General features: G+C 40.3%; 1 protein-coding gene across 1 annotated transcript in view; it reads right to left on the bottom strand.

The window, feature by feature from the left end:
* Positions 1-20,552, bottom strand: part of LOC128234834 (mucin-2-like) — a 67,326-nt gene that overhangs the window by 21,466 nt on the left and 25,308 nt on the right. Inside the window, 30 exon segments of the mRNA XM_052949375.1 lie at positions 225-327; positions 588-1,501; positions 1,720-2,004; positions 2,266-2,425; positions 2,573-2,820; positions 3,093-3,205; positions 3,618-3,896; positions 4,066-5,902; positions 6,108-6,318; positions 6,606-6,798; positions 7,063-8,419; positions 9,087-9,545; positions 9,989-10,198; positions 10,523-10,647; positions 11,522-11,776; positions 11,919-12,069; positions 12,327-12,787; positions 12,957-13,089; positions 13,398-13,912; positions 14,119-14,248; positions 14,628-14,722; positions 15,503-15,696; positions 15,907-16,033; positions 16,303-16,438; positions 16,700-17,109; positions 17,254-17,545; positions 17,779-17,927; positions 18,176-18,365; positions 19,473-19,682; positions 20,105-20,275. Coding sequence (XP_052805335.1) covers positions 225-327; positions 588-1,501; positions 1,720-2,004; positions 2,266-2,425; positions 2,573-2,820; positions 3,093-3,205; positions 3,618-3,896; positions 4,066-5,902; positions 6,108-6,318; positions 6,606-6,798; positions 7,063-8,419; positions 9,087-9,545; positions 9,989-10,198; positions 10,523-10,647; positions 11,522-11,776; positions 11,919-12,069; positions 12,327-12,787; positions 12,957-13,089; positions 13,398-13,912; positions 14,119-14,248; positions 14,628-14,722; positions 15,503-15,696; positions 15,907-16,033; positions 16,303-16,438; positions 16,700-17,109; positions 17,254-17,545; positions 17,779-17,927; positions 18,176-18,365; positions 19,473-19,682; positions 20,105-20,275 — 10,113 coding nt within the window.

Below are 20,552 nucleotides of genomic sequence, written 5' to 3'. Positions count from 1 at the left end.
GTTCATGTGGGCATTACTATGGCAGTAAATAGATTTATATTATTTCAAATTTAACATCAATTCATCAATCATGTACACATATTAAATTACACGCATGTTTGTGAATAACATATCATTCATAATTTCAGTTAGATTTAAACAAAGAGTAGTATCTAAGATAGGAACTAAGTTATTCATATATCTTTCATAACATGTTTATCCAAAAATAGTATGCAGTAAATTACCTGGACATTCACAGTGGTATCTGACTTTGTAATCACTGCATGGAATTGGTGCGTTCACAGCGTCCTCACAGATAAGTCCATTTTCCATGGAGCATTCAAGGATCTATGGTTAGAAATGTAAATCTCATATTTCGTTGCATTTTACACGAGTTGAAAACGTTTATTATACCATAATTATGTTAATAAGGGTAGATATGAAAGCATTAATGAAAATGTGTAAAATCATACATATATTTATTTTTAAAACATTTAACTGTTTAACACTTTTTATTCAATCACAATTACTTAAGTGTTACTCTCATAAGTTTGTCGCTAGGTTATCATTCAAGAAAATAAACATTCACCGACGATTTGCATTCATACCTCGCCAGAACTGTAGCTAGCAATGTTATCGATGGTCATACACTCGATTCCAGACACCCTGCCGTCGACACAGAATGTCGCCTTTTCTGTCGCATTCATGTGTTCATGCTCCTTTCCGTCTGGCTGTGTGTCTCTGTTTATCCAAGGCGACCATCTCTCTACGCATTTTCTTGGTGGGTGAGCTGTGGGCAATTTAGTTGACATTCCCGGTGGGAAAGCGGTGGGCAATTTGGCTGACATTCCAGGTGGTTTGTTTGTTGGGGAGCCGTTTGTGTGCTCAGGTGGTGGCAATGTTGGTGTAAGGCTGGAACTGCCGGCTGATGGTTTGCCAGTTGATGTACCAGAACAAACCTGTCCCGCTGGTTCACAGAAAATACGGATTTCGTAGTCCAAGCACCGGCCTGTTGGCTGTTCGAAGCCGAAGCACATTAAACCACCAGATGCAATGGTACACATGACATTAACTTGGTCTGTTTGATTGATCATTGCATGCGTATCTTTTATCCTACATTCAATGCCCTGGATATCAATGTCTTTGCAGAACTGGTATATAGTTCTCAGTTCTGAAAACGTTTCAGATTCGCCTGTGGAAGCATCAGGCTTATGCCCGTCCATCCAAGTCGTCCAACCGCAAAGGACTGGTCCAGCAGTAGACACACCAACGCCTGGTGCCGTTGGTGACATTGTCGGTGTAACTCCACTATGCACTGGTTGTTTTGTTGAATGACTGTTGGTAGTAGTATTATTCATCGTTGGTTGCAGTGTTGGAGTTCCACCAGATACGCTCATGGGTTGTTTTGTTGTTGTTTTGTTGAAGTTTCTATTTGGTTTCTCACTAGGAAAGCCGGTTGAGGCGCTTATCGGATGCTGTGTTGGAGTTCTATTCGAACCTGGGTTGGGTGAAACTGTTGTCGCTGAAATTAAAGAACGTTGTGTAATTTATTAGCAATGATTTCGAATTGTTTACAAAATTAACCCACACAAATTATAATATACGAATGTTTAATTTGCGTAGTTCAACAGGTTATTTTCACAAATCATACATAGCTCTTAAAATTATTCCAATTTAATTCAATAGTGAAAATGTTCATTGAGACTGTCGCGATCTTTTAAACGAAGCGACGAAACTTACAAACGCATGGACAAAAGAATCTGATTTCATAGTCGTTACATCCTCCCGCATTGTCCGTGTTCAAGCACTTCAATCCAGTTGTAACATCACAGGAGACCTTCTGAGACCCGTCTTTCACGGCGGTGTGGGTACGAATATCCCTGCACTCAATAAGAAGAGGACTAACACAGAAATGGTGTAAACGGCGGATATTGGAGATAATCTCAAAATCGCCGTTTCCATACGATGGTCTGTCGCTGTTGATCCAAGCAGTCCAGCCGCAATCGGGATATGTAATAATTGGCCCTGAAATATTGACGCATTTATAACAAAGCACCCGTTTTATGACATTTCACTTACACTGTAGCTTTATTGCCAAATACCTGCAAATTCAATACTGAAACTCTTGAAACAGATATTAACAGAGATACAGAAGTAGTAGTAGTAGTAGTAGTAGTAGTAGTAGTAGTAGTAGTAGTAGTAGTAGTAGTAGTAGTAGTAGTAGTAGTAGTAGTAGTAGTACCAAATGTCCGTGGTATAAATCATATTGAGGACAAATCAACATACGGATAGTAGGGATGCTGCCGTTCAACATGGGTGGTATAAGTGTAGTTGTTGTTGCCTGGGGTATGGCATAACAGTTTTCATATGTTTTGCAGTTGATCTCATTGTTCGAACACTGACACAGGGAGCAGTTGTCGGTAGGGCTAGGCCATGTCTCGTATGCCTGCAAAAAGTGAACATTCATCTATATTCTCTGATTAATAAAATGTTTCCTTTGTAATTTTGATTCATATTTAAAAGCATATTTAGAAGCCTCTGAATGTGTTTTTATATGTTTGCATGTGTATTGTAATATTTAAATTTGACATACCTGCGCAACGGAACCGTCCGGTTTGATGCAAGGACACATCTGCTTTGCCACACAAGTATTCTTGTCCTTAAGCAGTTCACCGAGGGCGCATTTATGCTTAACGATTGGGTTCCTGCACATTGGTACGCACGGATTTTCCGAGTTACACAGGCCGGTCGACTGGGCGTAACTTTCACAGAGATCGCTGCAGTTCTGTGCACATGATTCCCAGACCTCGCCAGGTGGGCATACGACTGTAAATTGAGATACTAGTAGTTACGCACATTATGAATGCCAGATAATTTAAAATATAAATCATGTATTAATATTAATATGATAAAAAAATAACACACCGTTCACAGAAAAATCAATTTAATCGAGGGTTTTGTATTCTCAGTTCGGTTGTTTGTGTATATATCTATTGACCTACCATCTTTATCTTAAAAGAAGATTGTCCCTAGCAGCACTTGCATCATTGTTTTTATCAAAAGGAATTGTTATTCTGTCGAAGACTTGGCTTAATGGAATTTATGTAGCTTACCAGTGGTTCTATTGGCTCCCGTCACTAATGTTGGAGTGACCTGTTGGGAACATTCAGCAGCCCAGCAGAGCACACTGACCTCGTAGTCGTAGCACATTCCTCCCTGCTGGTCTCTGTAAGGAGGAGAATAACAACAAGGTACGCATTTGTACAAACATCTGTCAGTGTGACATAATTGAAGGGTAGGTATTTGGTTACTGTGTTGGCTGGAGGTTTTTTTCGGTTTAAATAATGTAATATTAACACTATAAAGAGGTGTTGAAATTAAAAAAAAAAAAAAAAAAAAAACTTCACGATAATCACGATGATTAATGTTTAATCTTGTAAAATAACTAAATTTTATATTTGTTTATGAAATATAAGCTCAAGCTTGTTATGCTTAAGTACTGTCAAGAAAATGGTGCAAGTTGTTTTGAATGGCTGCTAGTATCGTCCTTAGGTCTGGCAATGCATTGAGATTATCTGCAAGTTCATGCTTGATTAAATATACTCTGCCTCTTACAAGTTGGTCATTCGTGCAAGTACCTGTTGTAGCAACGCAGTCCATTCACCGAATCACAAAGCACCTCCGTCTGTCCTGCAGCATCAGCCAGTGTGTCCGTACCAGCAACGCGACATGCAATATCAACGATATTCTTGCAGAGACCAAACTTGGTTTTAAGAGACCCTATTGTTTCGAGGTCGCCTGCATCTGCGGATCCGAAATTTGGTCTATCACCATTTAGCCACGGAGACCAGCCGCATGTCAGATGCAGGGTCGGGGGTAGCGTACCGTTAAACGGAATGGTAGATGTGGGTTTAACACTTGTGGTAGAAGAGGTTTCTAAAACAGAGATTATTCAAAATGTCTTTAATAATATGTATTTCAAAACATTAATAACGGACTACTAATATGTTCTCTTACAATAACATTTAAAATACCATTGAAGAGTTTGCATAACGCATAATTTGACTTCTAAGTTTCACTAATCACACGAATGTGAACATACCTTCACACAGGCAGAAGTATCGGATTTTGTAGTCACTGCAAGGGACCGGAGCATTATGTTGATTGTTGCAAGAAAATCCGTTAAGAAGCGTACATGACATTATTTCTCCGGAGCTGTAGGAAGCAACCCCGTCGGTTGTGACGCACTCAATACTCTTGATATTGCCACCAATACAGAAATCAGCCTTCTCTTTGTCAGTCATACTTTCGTAGTCGCCGACACCAATGTTAGGGTTATCTCTGTTAATCCATGAGCTCCAATGACTCTGTGTACAGCGATTGACGGATGGTATACCAGTACGGCCGGTTGATAGATGGGCCGTTGGTTCGCCAGAAACTCCAGTAGGGTGCATTGTTGGAGTACCAGTGTTAGATTCTTTAGGGGTAAGAGTGGGTACCCCACCTGATGATTTCGGTGGAAGGGCCGTTGGCTCACCGGAAATTCCCGTAGGGTGCATTGTTCGAGTACCAGTGTTAGATTCTTTAGGGGTAAGAGTGGGTACCCCGCCTGATGAATTCGGTGGAAGGGCCGTTGGCTCACCGGAAACTCCCGTAGGGTGCATTGTTGGAGTACCAGTGTTAGATTCTTTAGGGGTAAGAGTGGGTACTCCGCCTGATGAATTTGGTGGATGGTCCGTTGGCTCACCGGAAACTCCCGTAGGGTTCATTGTTGGAGTACCAGTGTTAGATTCCGTAGGGGTAAGAGTGGGTACCCCGCCTGATGAATTCGGTGGAAGGGCCGTTGGCTCACCGGAAACTCCCGTAGGGTGCATTGTTGGAATACCAGTGTTAGATTCTTTAGGTGTAAGAGTGGGTACCCCGCCTGATGAATTCGGTGGAAGGGCTGTTGGCTCTCTGGAAACTCCCGTTGGGTGCATTGTTGGGATATCAGTGTAAGAACGCTTAGGGGTTTCAGTGGGTACTCCGCCTGTTGCATTTGGTGGACGGGCTGTTGGCTCGCCAGAAACTCCAGTTGGTTGCATTGTTTGTGTATCAGTGTACAACGCCTTGGGTGTTACAGTGGGTACGCCGCCTGAGGCATTCTGTGGATGGTCCGTCGGCTCGCCAGAAACTCCAGTTGGGTGCATTGTTGGTGTACCAGTGTAAAACGCCTTGGGTGTTTCAGTGGGTACTCCGCCTGTGGCATTTGGTGGACGGGCCGTTGGCTCACCCGTTACACCTGGTGGTTGCAATGTCGGGGTTCCTGTATAGGATCCCGGTGGTCTTACAGTTGGAACACCTCCAGTGACACTCGATGGATGGGCTGTTGGTGTACCTGCAGCACTTGAAGGAAGGCCAGTTGGCGTTTGACAGATTTCTTCTATGCATTCATATCGCATTTTATAGTCCATGCAGGTTATCGGAAAGTTCTCTGCCCCGTCACATACAAGACCGTTTTCCATAGTGCAAGTCACAAAGTCTGGAGTTTTATCGAAATTGGTACCATCAAAGGTTTGGCATTCAACACCACTAATTGTTCCTCTAGCGCAAAATCGCTGGAGCTCCGTGGTTGTCATGTATTCGTGATCACCAGTCCCATTGATTCCAGGTGTACTTCTGTCAATCCACATAGACCAACGATTTTTTGTCTCACATATCAACGACGGTGATTGTGTTGGTGTTTTGTTTCCAGACGTGTTTGGGTGGGCTGTAGATGAGGCAAACTTTGGCGGTTTGAAAGTGGATACCGTTCCTGTATGCGTTGTCTCTGTATGAGTATACGTAGTCAGTATCACGCCTTGGCCTGGAGATGTGGTTGTGCGAGAGAACTGTGGAGTAGTGAGTGTAGACTGGCTCTGTGTAGTTGGTGGCAGGGTAGGTCCTGTATTTGTTTATGTAAAACATGAAATAGGGCGTTAGGTTGTAAACACTCTACAGAAGTTGAATTATACTATAACTTAAATACTTATAATTTAATTTTGTATTAATGAGTAAACATGTGTGGCAAACATGTGTGCACATCTTATTGATACCATTTAGGCGTCATTTGTTCCACATGCACTGTAAGTCTATAGGTAAACGTGTACCTGTACATGTTGTCTCCTCACACTGGTACCGAATCATGTAGTCTGCACACATTCCCATATTCACACTGTTGTCACAGAAGACTCCAGTAATCGGGTTACAGTCCACTATGTCCATACTCTGGTAAGACGGTACGCCATCGATTGAAGCACATTCCACTGTCGCAATTGCGCCACTTGGACAGAATTTCTGTTTTTCTTCACCGGTCATTACCTATTAAAAAGGTTAACATGTTCACAACCAAAGTAATTGACATTCTAATACGATATATCACAATTTTTAATAAAAAAGAACTTGACAAAAATGATCTGTAATTATACAGAACATTGTACATATTTCATTAATATACAGACACAAAGGAGTAACCAATCTATATCACTATATCCCATTGTAAGTTACTTTATGTAAATCTGAATGCGAGACTTCAAAATCATTTTAACAATCATTCAAATAACGACAAACATAACAATATTAATATAACAACCATGTGTAAACCTAACCTCCTTATCCCCTTCTCCTGTGGTCGGTTTGTCCCGATTCAACCAACTGCTCCAGCGTGTTGTTGTGGCACAGACGGTGGTGGGGACCGCCGTGGGTGTGGCCGTGCTTCCGCCGGATGGTGTCAACGTCGGTGTGTTCTTACTGGGTACCTTTGGACTGAAAGTTCCGGTTCCGGTACCATCGGTGGTTTGGCTTGTTGTAGTTGTTTCTGAAATGTTGATCGAATTCGTCACTTCCACAAATTTGATAAGCTATAAAAAGTTTATGTTTACATAACGTATGTTTAAGGTCGGTCTGCTGTACGTTAAATAAAGGATTTATATTTGTCAACACATTGCAAATAGTTTTTTATTATTCTAATATGGAGATACTGTAAATTATAACTTTAAACCTAAACTTATTAAACTTTTTACATTGATCCTTATATATTTAACCCGTGTGTGGTGGGTTAAGTACTTACCACCACAAATTTGCTCTCGACATTGGTATCTGATCATATAGTCTTGGCAACCAATAGGGAAGTTATCCATGGCTACACACGTGGCACCATTGGTTATGTCACACTTAAAACCAAAGTCTCCCGCACTGTAACTTGGTATGTTATCGATAGTTTTACACTCAACAGCAATAATCTTTCCTAAGCCACAGAATGTTAATTTTTCAGCAGCTGTCATGCTCTCGATTTCATCTGTAGTTGCATCCGGTGTATGGCGGTTGACCCAAGATGACCATTTAGTGACAATAGCACAAGTAGTTGGTGTGAGTGTTGGTGTCCCTCCTGAATGTCCTGTTGGTGAAACAGTTGGAATTCCTGTACCAGAATAGCCTGTCGGAGGGAGAGTTGGAGTGCCAGTCCCCGTGTAGCCAGGAGGAGTGATTGACTGTGAGCCTTTACCCGTATAACCTGGTGGTATTAAGGTTGGAGTGCCTGTATAACCAGGTGGTCTTTCTGTCCGCGTGCTAGTTCCGATGTAGTTTGTTGAAGTTATTGTCAGAGTGCCAGTTCCGGTGTTACTTGTTGGAGTTATTGTCTGAGTGCCAAATCCAGTGGAACCCGTTGGAGTTATAGTCGAAGTGCCAGTTCCGTTGTAGACGCGAGGAGTAATTGTCGGTGAACCTGTACCCGTATTACCTGGTGGTGATAAGGTCAGAGTTCCGTTGTCGTTTCTGCCAGGTTTCTGTGTCGGAGTGACACTTCCTGTATAACCAGGTGGTCTTACTGTAGGAGTGCCAGTTCCGGTGTCGCCCGTTGGAGTGATTGTCGGAGAGCCAGTTCCGATGTCGCCCGTTGGAGTTATTGTCGGAGAGCCAGTTCCGGTGTAGTCAGGAGGAGTGATTGTCGGTGAATCTGTACCTGTATTACCTGGTGGTGATAATGTCAGAGTGCCGTTGTCGTTTCTGCCAGGTTTCTGTGTCGGAGTGCCAGTTCCTGTATATCCAGGTGGTCTTACTGTAGGAGTGCCAGTTCCGGTGTCGCCCGTTGGAGTGATTGTCGGAGAGCCAGTTCCGATGTCGCCCGTTGGAGTGATTGTCGGAAAGCCAGTTCCGGTGTAGCCAGGAGGAGTGATTGTTGGAGTACCTGTGCCCGTATTACCTGGCGGTGTTACGGTTGGAGTGCCGTTGTTGTTAACGCCAGGTTTCTGTGTCGGAGTCGCAATGCCTGTGTAACCAGGTGGTCTTATTGTCGAAGTGACAGTTTCGGAATAGCCAGGAGAAGTTGTTGTCGGAGTGCCAGTTCCTGTGTAGCCCGTTGGAGTTATTGTCGGAGTGCCTGTTGAAAAGCCTGTTTGGTTCTGGTGGAGTGTTTGTCTCGCTGCAGGAGATAAAGTACCATTCTTGTTTGAACATTATGCATGTAATTGCGTAACACCAGAAAGATCACACTCTTAGATTAATTCTAATAATCTACAGCGATGACACGGTAAGACACGTATGGCAAATAAATAGCGTAATACTTAAAAAATAGCTATAAAATTTATATTTAATCAAGTATATTTGATCTTTTAAAAAAATAGTATTACCTTCGTTCAAAAAAGTGTTATAATATGAGATTGGCCAGACAGGACAATGTAAAGTTGCAAACCGGACATGCATTTTGTGTGAGTTTAGCTAAGCTACAAAGTTCCATCTGGCCAATGTCAGATGAGTGACATATCATCGCGTTGCCCTTTTTCTTTTACTCTTTAGTTAATTATGATTAATAGATTATGTCATTGAAATAAAGCCCAATTAAGTTTATATTCGTTATATAAGACTTTAAATTAAACAACGTTACTCGCAATTTCTCTAGAAAGGTACAAATATGTGTCTTTTACAAAAAAACGTTTTCATAAATGAATAATCTAGGGTATGCAAGTAAAAGCAATCATGTATTTCCAGTCCTTAAAAAAGATAAAACCCGACCATCGGGCACGATACGGATGGGTTTATTCCGTACATGAAACTCAAGACATATGGTATAAAAGGCTATGGGTACGTACGCGCACAGTCGCAGTAGTATCGGACCTGGAAGTCATCACATGGAACAGGATAGTTGTCACTGTTTTTGCAGGTAAGACCGCTAAGAATTTCACAGGTAGAGCCTATTGACCCAGCACTGTGGAAGCTAACTCCATATATTGTTTGACATTCAATTCGAGTGATTTTGCCATCGAAGCAAAGTTCTTGTTGTTTCTGAAGGCTCATGAACTCGTGCTCAACGTAGCTTAATTCGTTTGTTGGTGTCATGTGGTTAATCCAAGGTAGCCAGCGTGGGTTACACGTCATAGGAGCCGGTGTTGTAACTGCTGGTGTAGATGCACATTCGTCACAGAAGACACGGATTTCATAATCGAGACAACTGCCGTCGGTTTGGTTCTTGGCGTAGCAAAGAAGGCCCTTCAAGTCATTGTTGCAAATCACACCATTCTCGCCAGTCTGATCGTACGGAATGTGCGTACCTAAAACATCGCAGCATCATTTTTGAATGCAATATGTGGGACAACATATTTCCAATATGATACGAGTGTAAGGTTAACGTTTAAAACAATGGAATTGATGGTTAATTTTTCGTTATATGGAATAATGTTTCGGGAATATATATACGAAGACACAAGAAGATAAATTGCTCATAAATAAACTCATGACCAATTATTTGTTTTGTTTGTGCTGGCGATAGGGTAAGTGGGTTTATGGGTAAGATATTTGCCTCGAACGCAACCATATATCAATACTGACGCATTAAACATTCCAATTTGGAGGACAAGGCATGTTGCCATTTAATGAGTCCATGTTTAGAGGCAACAGATAAAGGTCGAACACATAAGAGGGGTTTCCATTAAAACGCTAAGCACACTTGTTATACGAACATTCTCACTAATAAAATATATCAATAAAGTTTAACCTGTAGTCCTACACTCGGTCTGTTGGACGTACTGGTAGTCGCAGAAAGTAACAAGTTGTTTCAACTGCCAGGCTGACTCGTATTCCCCCTCCTTATCTGGCTTGCTGGCGCTCACCCAAGGTGTCCAGTATGCACAGGCAGTTGGGCTAACACTGGAGGCTGGCGTGGTGCCGGTGGTGGAACCGGTACCAAGTGGGCGGGTACCAGTTACTGAAATGGTTGAATGATCTTTCATTAGCAGGTATAGAACAATGTCTTACTAGAAATGATCTTAAGCTGGGCGTTTGTTTGTATTAATTGATTACCACAGTTTCAGATATTGACTGCATACATTATCATAAAAATAACAATTTACAAAAACATGTTGTAAGCTACTCAAGAATAGTTTATATCCAGAATATCAAATCCAAAGGTGATTATGAGTAAACTAGTGTTTGACTATTTCAATAACCATCGTTCTTTAATACGGTTCGTCCTTTTTTCCAGATACTTTCTTTAACTTGAAACAAACAAAAATCCGTATTAAGTGCGTACCAGACATTTGAGAAGTAGGAGTGGTGGGAAGGGCGGTGGTCGAAAGCCGTGATCGTGACGGAGACATGCAGCCCAGAACCTCGAATCTCACAGCAATGGCGTTGTGCCATTCGACTGGGTGGATTCTGTATATATTAAAGAATAGGTTGAAAGTTTTCAGTTTAATGTTGCATTCATCAGGATGAAAAAGCCTTCCAGATACATATTTTGAAGTTGTTTGTGTGTTTGACAACTCTTTTTCTACCTCTTTAAGATTAAAATCTATTAGTGTTTAACTGTTTTCAACATGTTTTCCAATATGCACGGAGCATAGGGGTAATATAGTTTTAAGTATTATTCTTATTTATTTTAAAATTGTAAAATGTCCGTAGAAAGTATTGAATAATTGCAACGTAAAATATTGAAACTGCAAAAAAAAAACCTTATTAAACAATATCGTTTCTGCTTCTGTATCAACAGTAGTCTATTGCGCATGTGCAAACACTACGGCAATTAAACGTGAACGTAATTGGACGTTTTTGTCAAATACTTTTTTTGCATTTTAAAATACTTAAAAAGGTATGAAATAAGAGAAATTCTACGTGTGCCGTTTGGTCCGGTGGATTATATAATTTCTTGATGCTCGCGTAAAGATTTATTGCACTAGACCTTCGATCGTATGCGATATAGACAATAAGCATGTACCTCGAAAATGCAACAAATTCTTTGAATTATTACATTCCTTATTCATTATCAATTAATCAAACATCTGCAAGCATGTCATATTGTAAAAATAATACAATATGGCCGTTTTAACTCTGATATCGTCGCCGTATAAAAAGTATCATTTAAAAATATTGATATGACGTAAATAGAAAGTAGTGCATCATGAAAGTGCATTTCATTATGTAATAATTTATTTTTATTTCATTTGAATTAAGTCATATTCATAACAAAGGAGTTAAGAGTTCGGCGTTTTCATATACCAGTAGAACAAAATCATCTGTAGCCAAGTAGTACCTGATCCATCGTGCGGCAACGAGGTTAAACAAGTTTGTAACAGGCGTGCCGGAGTCCTTATTTGCGTCGAACACCATTGGCGAGCTATCCAGAAAGGACTTGGGCAGAGCGCTATAGTGTTTCCCATCCGTGCTGTAGTAGATCTCGTACTGCGTAACCCATTGGTCTTTGTCCGAGCGTCCTTCAGTCTTAATTCCACCAACGTAGTATGGTGCCAGAAAATCCACTTGGATGTACTGCTTCATGTTATTTTCTCTGTAATACACAAAATTAATGTTGGAATCATAAGCTTTAAGCAAGTTAACAAGTGTGAATTTTAAGCATTCGGTCATTATAACTCAAACACACGCACACACAACACAATATAGTAGATATATATTTATATTATTTGACTTACCCTGCAACCCAGCCGCCGTAGAAACTACCATCCTTCTGGGCATCAAATCGCGACCTCTCGGCGCCACTGAACATATCCTTGGATGATGAGGCACTCAACTGTTGATCTTTGACTATCAGAGTGTTTGCAACCCCCATTGGTACCGTACACACTGTATTCATTGAGCAATTCAGATATCACTATCATAGGTAAGCCTATCGAAAGCCTTTATAGTAATGGGTTAAGAAGACAGATGAACAATTGTATAACAATTTAACAGGTTGTCAACAGGCTTTTTTGGTTAATTATCATTGAAACGATTTGATTTGTAAGTAGTTAATAGCGGACACGGATTGACAGACAAATAAACGTTTCGGATAACTTAGACTACGCCAGAAACGATTGTCTGTTCATAAACAGTGTACATACGTGAAGGCGGGAACATAACCATTCCCGAGATGGTGCTGATATGCTCGTACACGGTCGTGGTTCCGACACCTGTTCCGTTGGTTGGTGTGGTGACAGAGGGACTGAGAGTCGTTACAGTCGGTGTCTGTGGACTGTCTGGGTTGCAACCGATGATGTTGAACCGAATAGCTGCTGCATTTCCATGCCATTCTTTAGGGTGAATACGTATGTACTGCGCTGTGACGTTCCTGTTGAAAAGCTGTCTGACCAGTGAGTTGCTGTCGTTGTTACCGCTAAACACAACGGGTTTGGAGTCGCCAAGAAGGAGGGTGTATGGATAGAAGGTGTTGCCGTCCATGCTGAAATCCACTGTGTATTTGGTGACCCATCTTTGCCCGCCGTTTTCTCCCTGTATCAAAATACCGCTCAGAAGTTTTGGCTTTTCAAAGTTGACTTGGATCCATGGAGATGAGTCGTTATGACTGAAATAAGGTAGCGAATGCATGGTTATTGAGACTTTTCGGCTGTAATATATGTTAGATAATTGTAGGCAAATGCACATTTCTGTCTAGTTTCACAATATTTTAAATTAAAAAGATTTATCAAGACGTCATTTTAAATACTTGTGTTTGTACAAGCAGATAATCCTACCTAGGTATCCAGCTAGAGTTACTGTGAATTCTGCCTTGTGAGGCCCCAGTGAGCTCATTTATTTTTGAAGAGGAAGTGATCTGATGATCAAACACGGTTCGGGTGTACTCAAGACCCATTGGCGTCAGACACACTGAAATGAGCATAAAGAATGTTAAACACCCATTTACCTTTACTTAGATTATTGGGAACACGTCTATGTTTTAAATTGCATTGAACTCCCAATATACAAATTTCTTGAAAAATGTGTTACGGACGAGCATAATAAAACGTGATAGATACACTAAATTATTATTTAAATATATCCGAAACACCAAAACGAGTTGATAATTGGAAGAAATAAACGTGACATTCTTGTTTTGAAACACAAAGTCGATGTTGGTGTAGAAAGCATTATGATTTATTTCGGTTCGAAGTAGCAATGACAGAGTGTGATCCTACCTGTTGGGGGAGCCACGTAGGTTGGAGTTGTAAATGACACAGTCTGTCCAAAGCCTTGTGTGTTTGGGGTACCAGTCCGTGAAGGTGGAGTTATGGTCGGGGTGTTCTTGGAGCCCGCCGGTGGGGACACAGTGGTTGTAAGTGTGCTGACACCGCTTGGAGACTCTGTTGTTGTCATGTTGACAGCCTCTGATGGATTACATCCGAAGACCTCAAAGATCATGGTAGCAGCTGTGTGGAAACTGATTGCATAGATCCTTATAAATCTACCATAGATGTTCCTGTTAAACAAATTAGTAACCTGTCCAGTGTTATCATTGTTGCCTTTGAAAGTCGTAGGTATTTTAGCATTTACGATGTCGGAGTATGGTGTCCATGTATTGCCATCTAAGCTTATGTAAACCTGGTAGGATGTTACCCATTCAGACTTGTACGGGCTGCCTTGAATAAGCACACCAGAGAGAGCTTTTGGCTCCAAGAAGTCTACTTGGACATACGGGTGGGGATCCGTGGGCCTGCAAAATAAGATAATTTTCAATGAAGTTTAATATATTGTTTATAATATAAGGCATAGATGGGGAATGTGTCGTTAAAGCGGTCAAATTCGCTATATATAAGCCAATAAATAAGTTTCGGTTATGATTAAAATCATATTCAGTATTACAAGCGATACATAATATATGCATAAGGCCGCATTCATAATGGAATATAAAGCGCGTACACAGGTGTCCATGGCAACTTGATTCCTGACGACCAAGATGATATCGGCTCGATATCGAGGCTGGAGGAAGCTGAGATCTGATTGGCTCCGATTGTGTAACGGTTGCCAATACCCATGGGGATGGTACACACTGAGGTAAATACAGGTCATTTTTTATTACCAGAAAAAAGTGTTGCGTTATGTCATGGTGTTTTTTTATTAAAAATAAAACTTAATGAATAAGTATTATCTACATGTTCATGAATTTTACTCTAAGAACTGTCTTTATGAGCATTACATATTGTTTGCAAATGCATAAATAATATCTAGAATCTTCGATTATTTAAATGATTAGTTTAATATACAAATTTGATGACAGATCTTTGTAATTTCAGCACGTCGTGTCGTCAACTTATTATCAAATTGATACCACAGGGAACCTGTGTTGTTGGTACCATAGATTTATAGTAAAACCATTACCTGGGAGAGTCTATGTTGATGTAACGATAGACTTGAATTAAAAACGTTACCTGGGATAATCTGTGTTGTCATGTTTGGGAGGGCGAATGACAGAGTAGGTGGTACCACTGTCTGGGTTGTCATGGGCGGTGCCGTAGTCGATATGCTGAACGGAGATAGAATTATATATATAATATTAATGCTATAGATATTTCTATACGTGATACGTCATTTTGTGAAAGGTCAATTATGAGTGAGGCTATTGTTGATGTGCGTTTGACGGAGACAATACCCTTGGCTAAAACTAAGGAATTTCATAACAAAAAGACATATTATTTGAATCTTGCCGCATTTCATCAATATAAATTCCGTTTTTAGAAACGTTAAATTTTATAGTGACGACAAATTTATACTAACAAGTGAACAAATAGTGGTTTTGATCAGGTGTTCTTCCAATCACTCGAGGTTTTGCCAATACCTTGCAATTATATTGTTCACCTACCACGATAGACGTCATACTTACACACATCGAATGGGTGGATGTATGTTAATTTAACGAGAACAACGGCACATTCATCAATCAGCGTCGGACCCACTCAGAGTATAAGTTTCTTTAGGCAGTGAGCCATAGTGCGTAGATATATAGTCCTGATAAGAGAATTTCTAGTTCTTCGACATACAACAGTGCATAGCAGTGTCTCACAGGACACCCGTTTGGGTCTGGGACCCAACCTGTTCCAAAAGGTTTGCTTAGATGTGCTAATACTAGATCATGGATCTGCTTCGCAGACGTCATTTTTTATTTTTACAATCAAACGAGTTTTACACCGTGTTCGTAGCATGCAGTCGGTTTAAAGACTTACTGCTGATCAGCTAAGAACCTTACTTGCAGCAGCCAATCAGCTATAAAACATAGTTTGAGACGCCAATCAGCTTAACGACTTACTTAAAGCAGCCAATCAGGTTAAACCTCAGTCCGATACCCGCCCAGCCTCCTTCAATAGGCGTGACTCTGACATATCGTCCAACAATGTTTCGGTTAAACATCATCTTGACGATGGAGTTTCGATCGTTGTTGGCATTAAACACCATAGGGAGTCCACCATTCTTTTCCGAGTAAGCGGTGAAGGTATTGCCATCCTGTAAACAGGATAATGTTTATTTTTATTTGACTATTACCCATTTCATAAATAAAAGTTATCGTGGTCCACTCTCAATTTGAAATTCTTGTTTTCAATAGTACGCAGAGCTCTGTATAAATGTAAATCGAAAACACATGGTTTTTGTTTTTGTTGCGGATTTTCAGTGTTTATCATATTTCATTAATATTGAACTCAACCATCCACTCACATTGGAGAAGGAGACAACATATTGTACACTCCACATGTCCTTGTCTGGGATGCCCTGAGTGAGGATACCGGAAACATAGCGGGGCTCTAGTAGATCTACCTGTAGCCACTGCTTACCGGAAGTCGAACTAAAACAGAGTGCAAGGAAAGCGGCATAAATAATGCATACTTATAACCAGAATGACGGACACATATTGCTGATTGATACATGGTAAAAACCGTCTCGTAATAAATCATCATACAAACCATTTGCTTGACGGGTTTTGATCAAAACCTCAAAATCGAACATTCTAAAAACCAACACGTACCAGGTATTTTAGTATAAATGTAAAAAAAGGAATATCTCCAACATTATATACTAGTTTTAATACACAGTGCAACCCTTCAGTGTACGTACACAGGGGCCCATCCAGTAAACTCGTTATATAATCTGCCAGCAGCCGCACCGTGCATCGAGTCAAGGTTAGAGCTAGAGGTAAGCTGACCGTCTTTTACGAGCATCGGGTTGTCGATACCCATGGGCTCCAAGCACACTGTTGTTGGTGAGGAAAGTACCTTTTAATACTTATCTGTTTCATTTCAAGATGTTACTGCTTTTATAATCAGATAATTTACCACTTACAAAAAGCAACGCATGAGCTCAAGGAAAAATCATTTTTAATTTTAATTATTACAGCAAGATTTAATCAAATTATGCTAAATTTTAGCTGAAATATATATAAAAGGCTTTTGTTTGATTATGGAACGTATACGTATTAAGGCCAAGGTTGATATTAGTCGAATAGAACACTTACAAGGAGGGGGTGTTGGTTCAACTGAGGTTGGCGTGGTGACTGTTGGCCTCTCCGTCGTGTAATGGCCCGGAGGCTGCGTTTTTGACCGACCATAACAAGACAGCACGTCAAAACGAAGGGCAATCTTGCCTTTCCATGTCATTGGTACGATGCGCAAGTATTGGGCGTCTACCTCACGGTCGAAGAAAGACTTGACGGCCGTGTTGCGGTCAAAGTTTGCAGGGAATATGGTGTAGGCTTTCTTGGAATCGCGGTCCACGTACTTGTACCAGTGAATACCGTCAAGACTGGTCTCGATCAGGAATGATTCCACCCATTGGTCAGTGTCCTGTCGTCCTTGTGTTACCACTCCGGATATTTTTTCGGGGTGACCGAAGTCCACTTGAATGAATTGTTGAGTATCGAAGAATCTGAAGATAATTTAACACATGCGTTGAATAGAGAACAATGGTATTTTAGTTTAACTACTCACAGCATGATTGTGATTTTTTTTCACAAACATATCATAAAAATGAATTATAACTATCTATATATTTTGCTGTAACAACTATAACCTTGGCATCCACGCTCCTCCGTTCGTTCCTGAAGGTTGCTGCATCAGACGACCATTAGTTGCTTCGTAGCTAAAATTGAAGGAAGTCGAAGCTGAAAGTTGGCTATCTGACACGATCTGCCTGTCTGTTACTCCAAGGGGCATATCACATGATTTTCGGGGCGTGACTGGGCTCTCTCCTGGGTGCAAGTTAGGCTTCAGTGTTGGCGTGACTTGCTCGTGGTATGGTGGACGAAGCTCTGGGGTACCGCCTGGTATAATTGGAGGAGCTAAGGTAGTGGTCATCAAGGGGGCTGTGAAATATTCATGTGAAAAATTTAGATGATAAATTAACATCAGAGTTCAAAAGAATAGATCGCCATACACTATTAATATTCATTTTGGGAAATTGGTCGTTCATCTATTTGAATTTAATATTTCGCATTTCATTTCTTATGTGAGCTTCAATTTGAAAAAAAAAAAAACAAAAAAAAAAACATTCTATATCTATTTTTAATACCCTTATGTTAAAATATCCGATATATACCTTCACAGTCGCAGTAAAGCTGCACCGTGTAGTCCGCACACTTGCCACCGGCCTGGTCTGCACCCTTACAGATGAGGCCTTGAATCATGTCACACGTGACCTTTTGACCCAACTCTTCGGCGGTCTTTTCGGAGATCAGATCGGCGCACCTGAAAAAATTGATAACAGGCAAGTAAACGCTAGGGAGAATATTTCAGATGGTTGATGTTTATTCTGAAATACAAAACTGATTTTATCTGTTTAATCACGATGCTCCTATCTTACGAAACTAGTACGCATATTTTATATGCGTTTCAAACGTTTGCCTGCATCACATTGCAATAGTATCTGATTGTTTTAAAATTTGATGTGACTAACAAGCCGAGACTTTGGCAATAATAAAGGAATGCATAATTACCTTATTGACACAATCATCTCGTCGTCACAAAACTCGTATTTTCTCCTCAAGTCACTGATTGTCTCTAATTCGTCCCCGGTAATGGCAGAAGTGGTGACGCTCATAGCGGAAGTCCAACCTTGTGTGCAGTTGTAATGTCCCGTCGTCCCTGGGACACCGGTTACGCTTGGGGGAGTCATTGTCGGTACACCTGCCGGAGATACATTTGAACTACTATAGTGAGGGTTTAACATCGGTTAAGCTTGGAGAAATCATGGTCGGTACACCTGCAGGAGATACATTTGAACTACTATAGTGAGGGTTTGATCTAAAATTACTGAAGAGTGCGGCATCCTGTTATTTTTCGATAGCATGCACCCTGTTGCATTCATAGAATAAAATGCTTAAGACTTAATTTCTCCGGTTTTGATTCTAAATGACTTTAAATACAAACATGCAGCTGAAACCTAATATTTCTTGAATAATCATAATTTATTTCATTACTTTTTGATTCCGTATGTCCAAATTATATTTAGCCCGACACAAAGTGCAATTTTCTCACTAAGCCTCGGTCTCTGTTCTGTAGTACCATTACAGTTTAACACTAGGTTCAAGCTATAATCGTTGAATATGCAATTGTATTATTTTTTTGCTGATCAATTCAATTTTAATTAAACCGACATACATGTACGACATATATAGTTGACACTGAGTAGTTATGATATTTGTGGATTTGTTGGTGTTTTTGTAGCAAACGTTGAGTGGCAATGCCAAACGTAAATACTTTCTAATATTCCGACATAATATATACATATGCTTTAGAGTAAAACTATGGTGGTATAGTGCTGCCGTAAGATAACCTAATAGCGTTCGCGAATTGTTTTTTTAATCCTATGATACTTATCCTACCGAAAAGGTTTTGCGAGTATTAACTAGATAGCTAGATAATTATCGCGAAAATTTAGAGGTTAATACAAAACAATTCGCGAACGTTAACATATACTCTTAAGGTAGTTATATGCCACCATAACAATCACATCAGACTGTTTTATATGAAATAATTAGAATCCATTTATAAAAGTATATTTCTAACTAATTTAGAGCAAGTTGTGATTTAAACACTTAACGTTTAAATAGTACTAATGTTAACTATAAAACGACTCTGTTACAAGTCATTACAATCTTACAATAATTTCTCTTCGTGGAACGATATAACGCGGCATTATGATCTTGAGTTTTTAGATCAACCGGAGCAAACGACGGAAACGGGAAAACGTGCTAAAGGAATATCTTCTAAAAGTGATTTAATCATATTTACCAGTTTTCTGTGATGGCGGGGTCATTGTAGGTGAACCACTGCCCACGCCTGGCGGGGTCATTGTGGGTGTACCACTGCCAACGCCTGGCGGGGTCATTGTGGGTGTACCACTGCTCACGCCTGGCGGGGTCATTGTGGGTGTAACACTGCCCACGCCTGGGGGAGGCTTAACGATGGTGGTGACACGAGGAGTTGTCCTCTCTAAGGGACCTGCAAATAAAGTTATGGTTAATTATTTCAACGTTACCTTGCTATATATTTGATAATAAAAATAGTGATAAATTATTAATGATACCCATTCATACGATTTAGTGGTGGTTATTATTTACACGAAATACAGAGCAAGAATAAGCTGCAGTGTAAACATTATTTTCATTTACCTTGTAGTATTTCACTTTAACTTTATGTCCCAGACGAAGGAAATAAACGTGTGCACTAATAAACGGATAATTAAGGTATCATAAATAAAAAATTAATTACTTTGAGTACAGAGAAAACAAACTTAAAACTGTTTCAGTAGGTAAACCAGTTTACAGTAATGCGGGTTTATCAAACGGGTTGCAAAATCAATCAAATAAAAAATCGCAAGCCTTCATACATGCATAGTGAAGATGAATTACATTAATGCATACATGAGCAGAAGAACTTAATCTTGTAGTCGACACACTTCTGGGATGGCCCGTCCTCACACATTAAGCCTTCTGGACTACAAGACACAGCCTGGCCTGAGTACATATAGTTTTGACCGGTAGATGCGATCTGACACTCCGCGGCCACGACTTCCTCACAGGTATTTGGATAACCTTGAACATGTGAATGATTTGTTTTACGTTTACATCGGTAAAATGTTTGCCCAGTTCTTTTTTCTGCATACGAAGTATCAATGACCTACACAGTTTTCTCTAAATTTAACTATTTGAATGACAGGTCGTGTTTGCAAACATTTTGGCATGCGTGGTGGTAGTATTTCTATAATACGACAAATGAAAAGAGCCGCCGTGTTACGTTAGCCTATGTAGATGTATGGATTCGACTTTGTTAAACAAAAACAGTTATGACTTCGTTTAAATTCACCAATGC

Source organism: Mya arenaria, chromosome 1 (genome assembly GCF_026914265.1).
Source record: "Mya arenaria isolate MELC-2E11 chromosome 1, ASM2691426v1".
NCBI lineage: Eukaryota > Metazoa > Mollusca > Bivalvia > Myida > Myidae > Mya > Mya arenaria.
The sequence above is the reverse complement of the archived record's forward strand: the minus strand, read 5'-3'. Positions and strand labels throughout refer to the sequence as shown.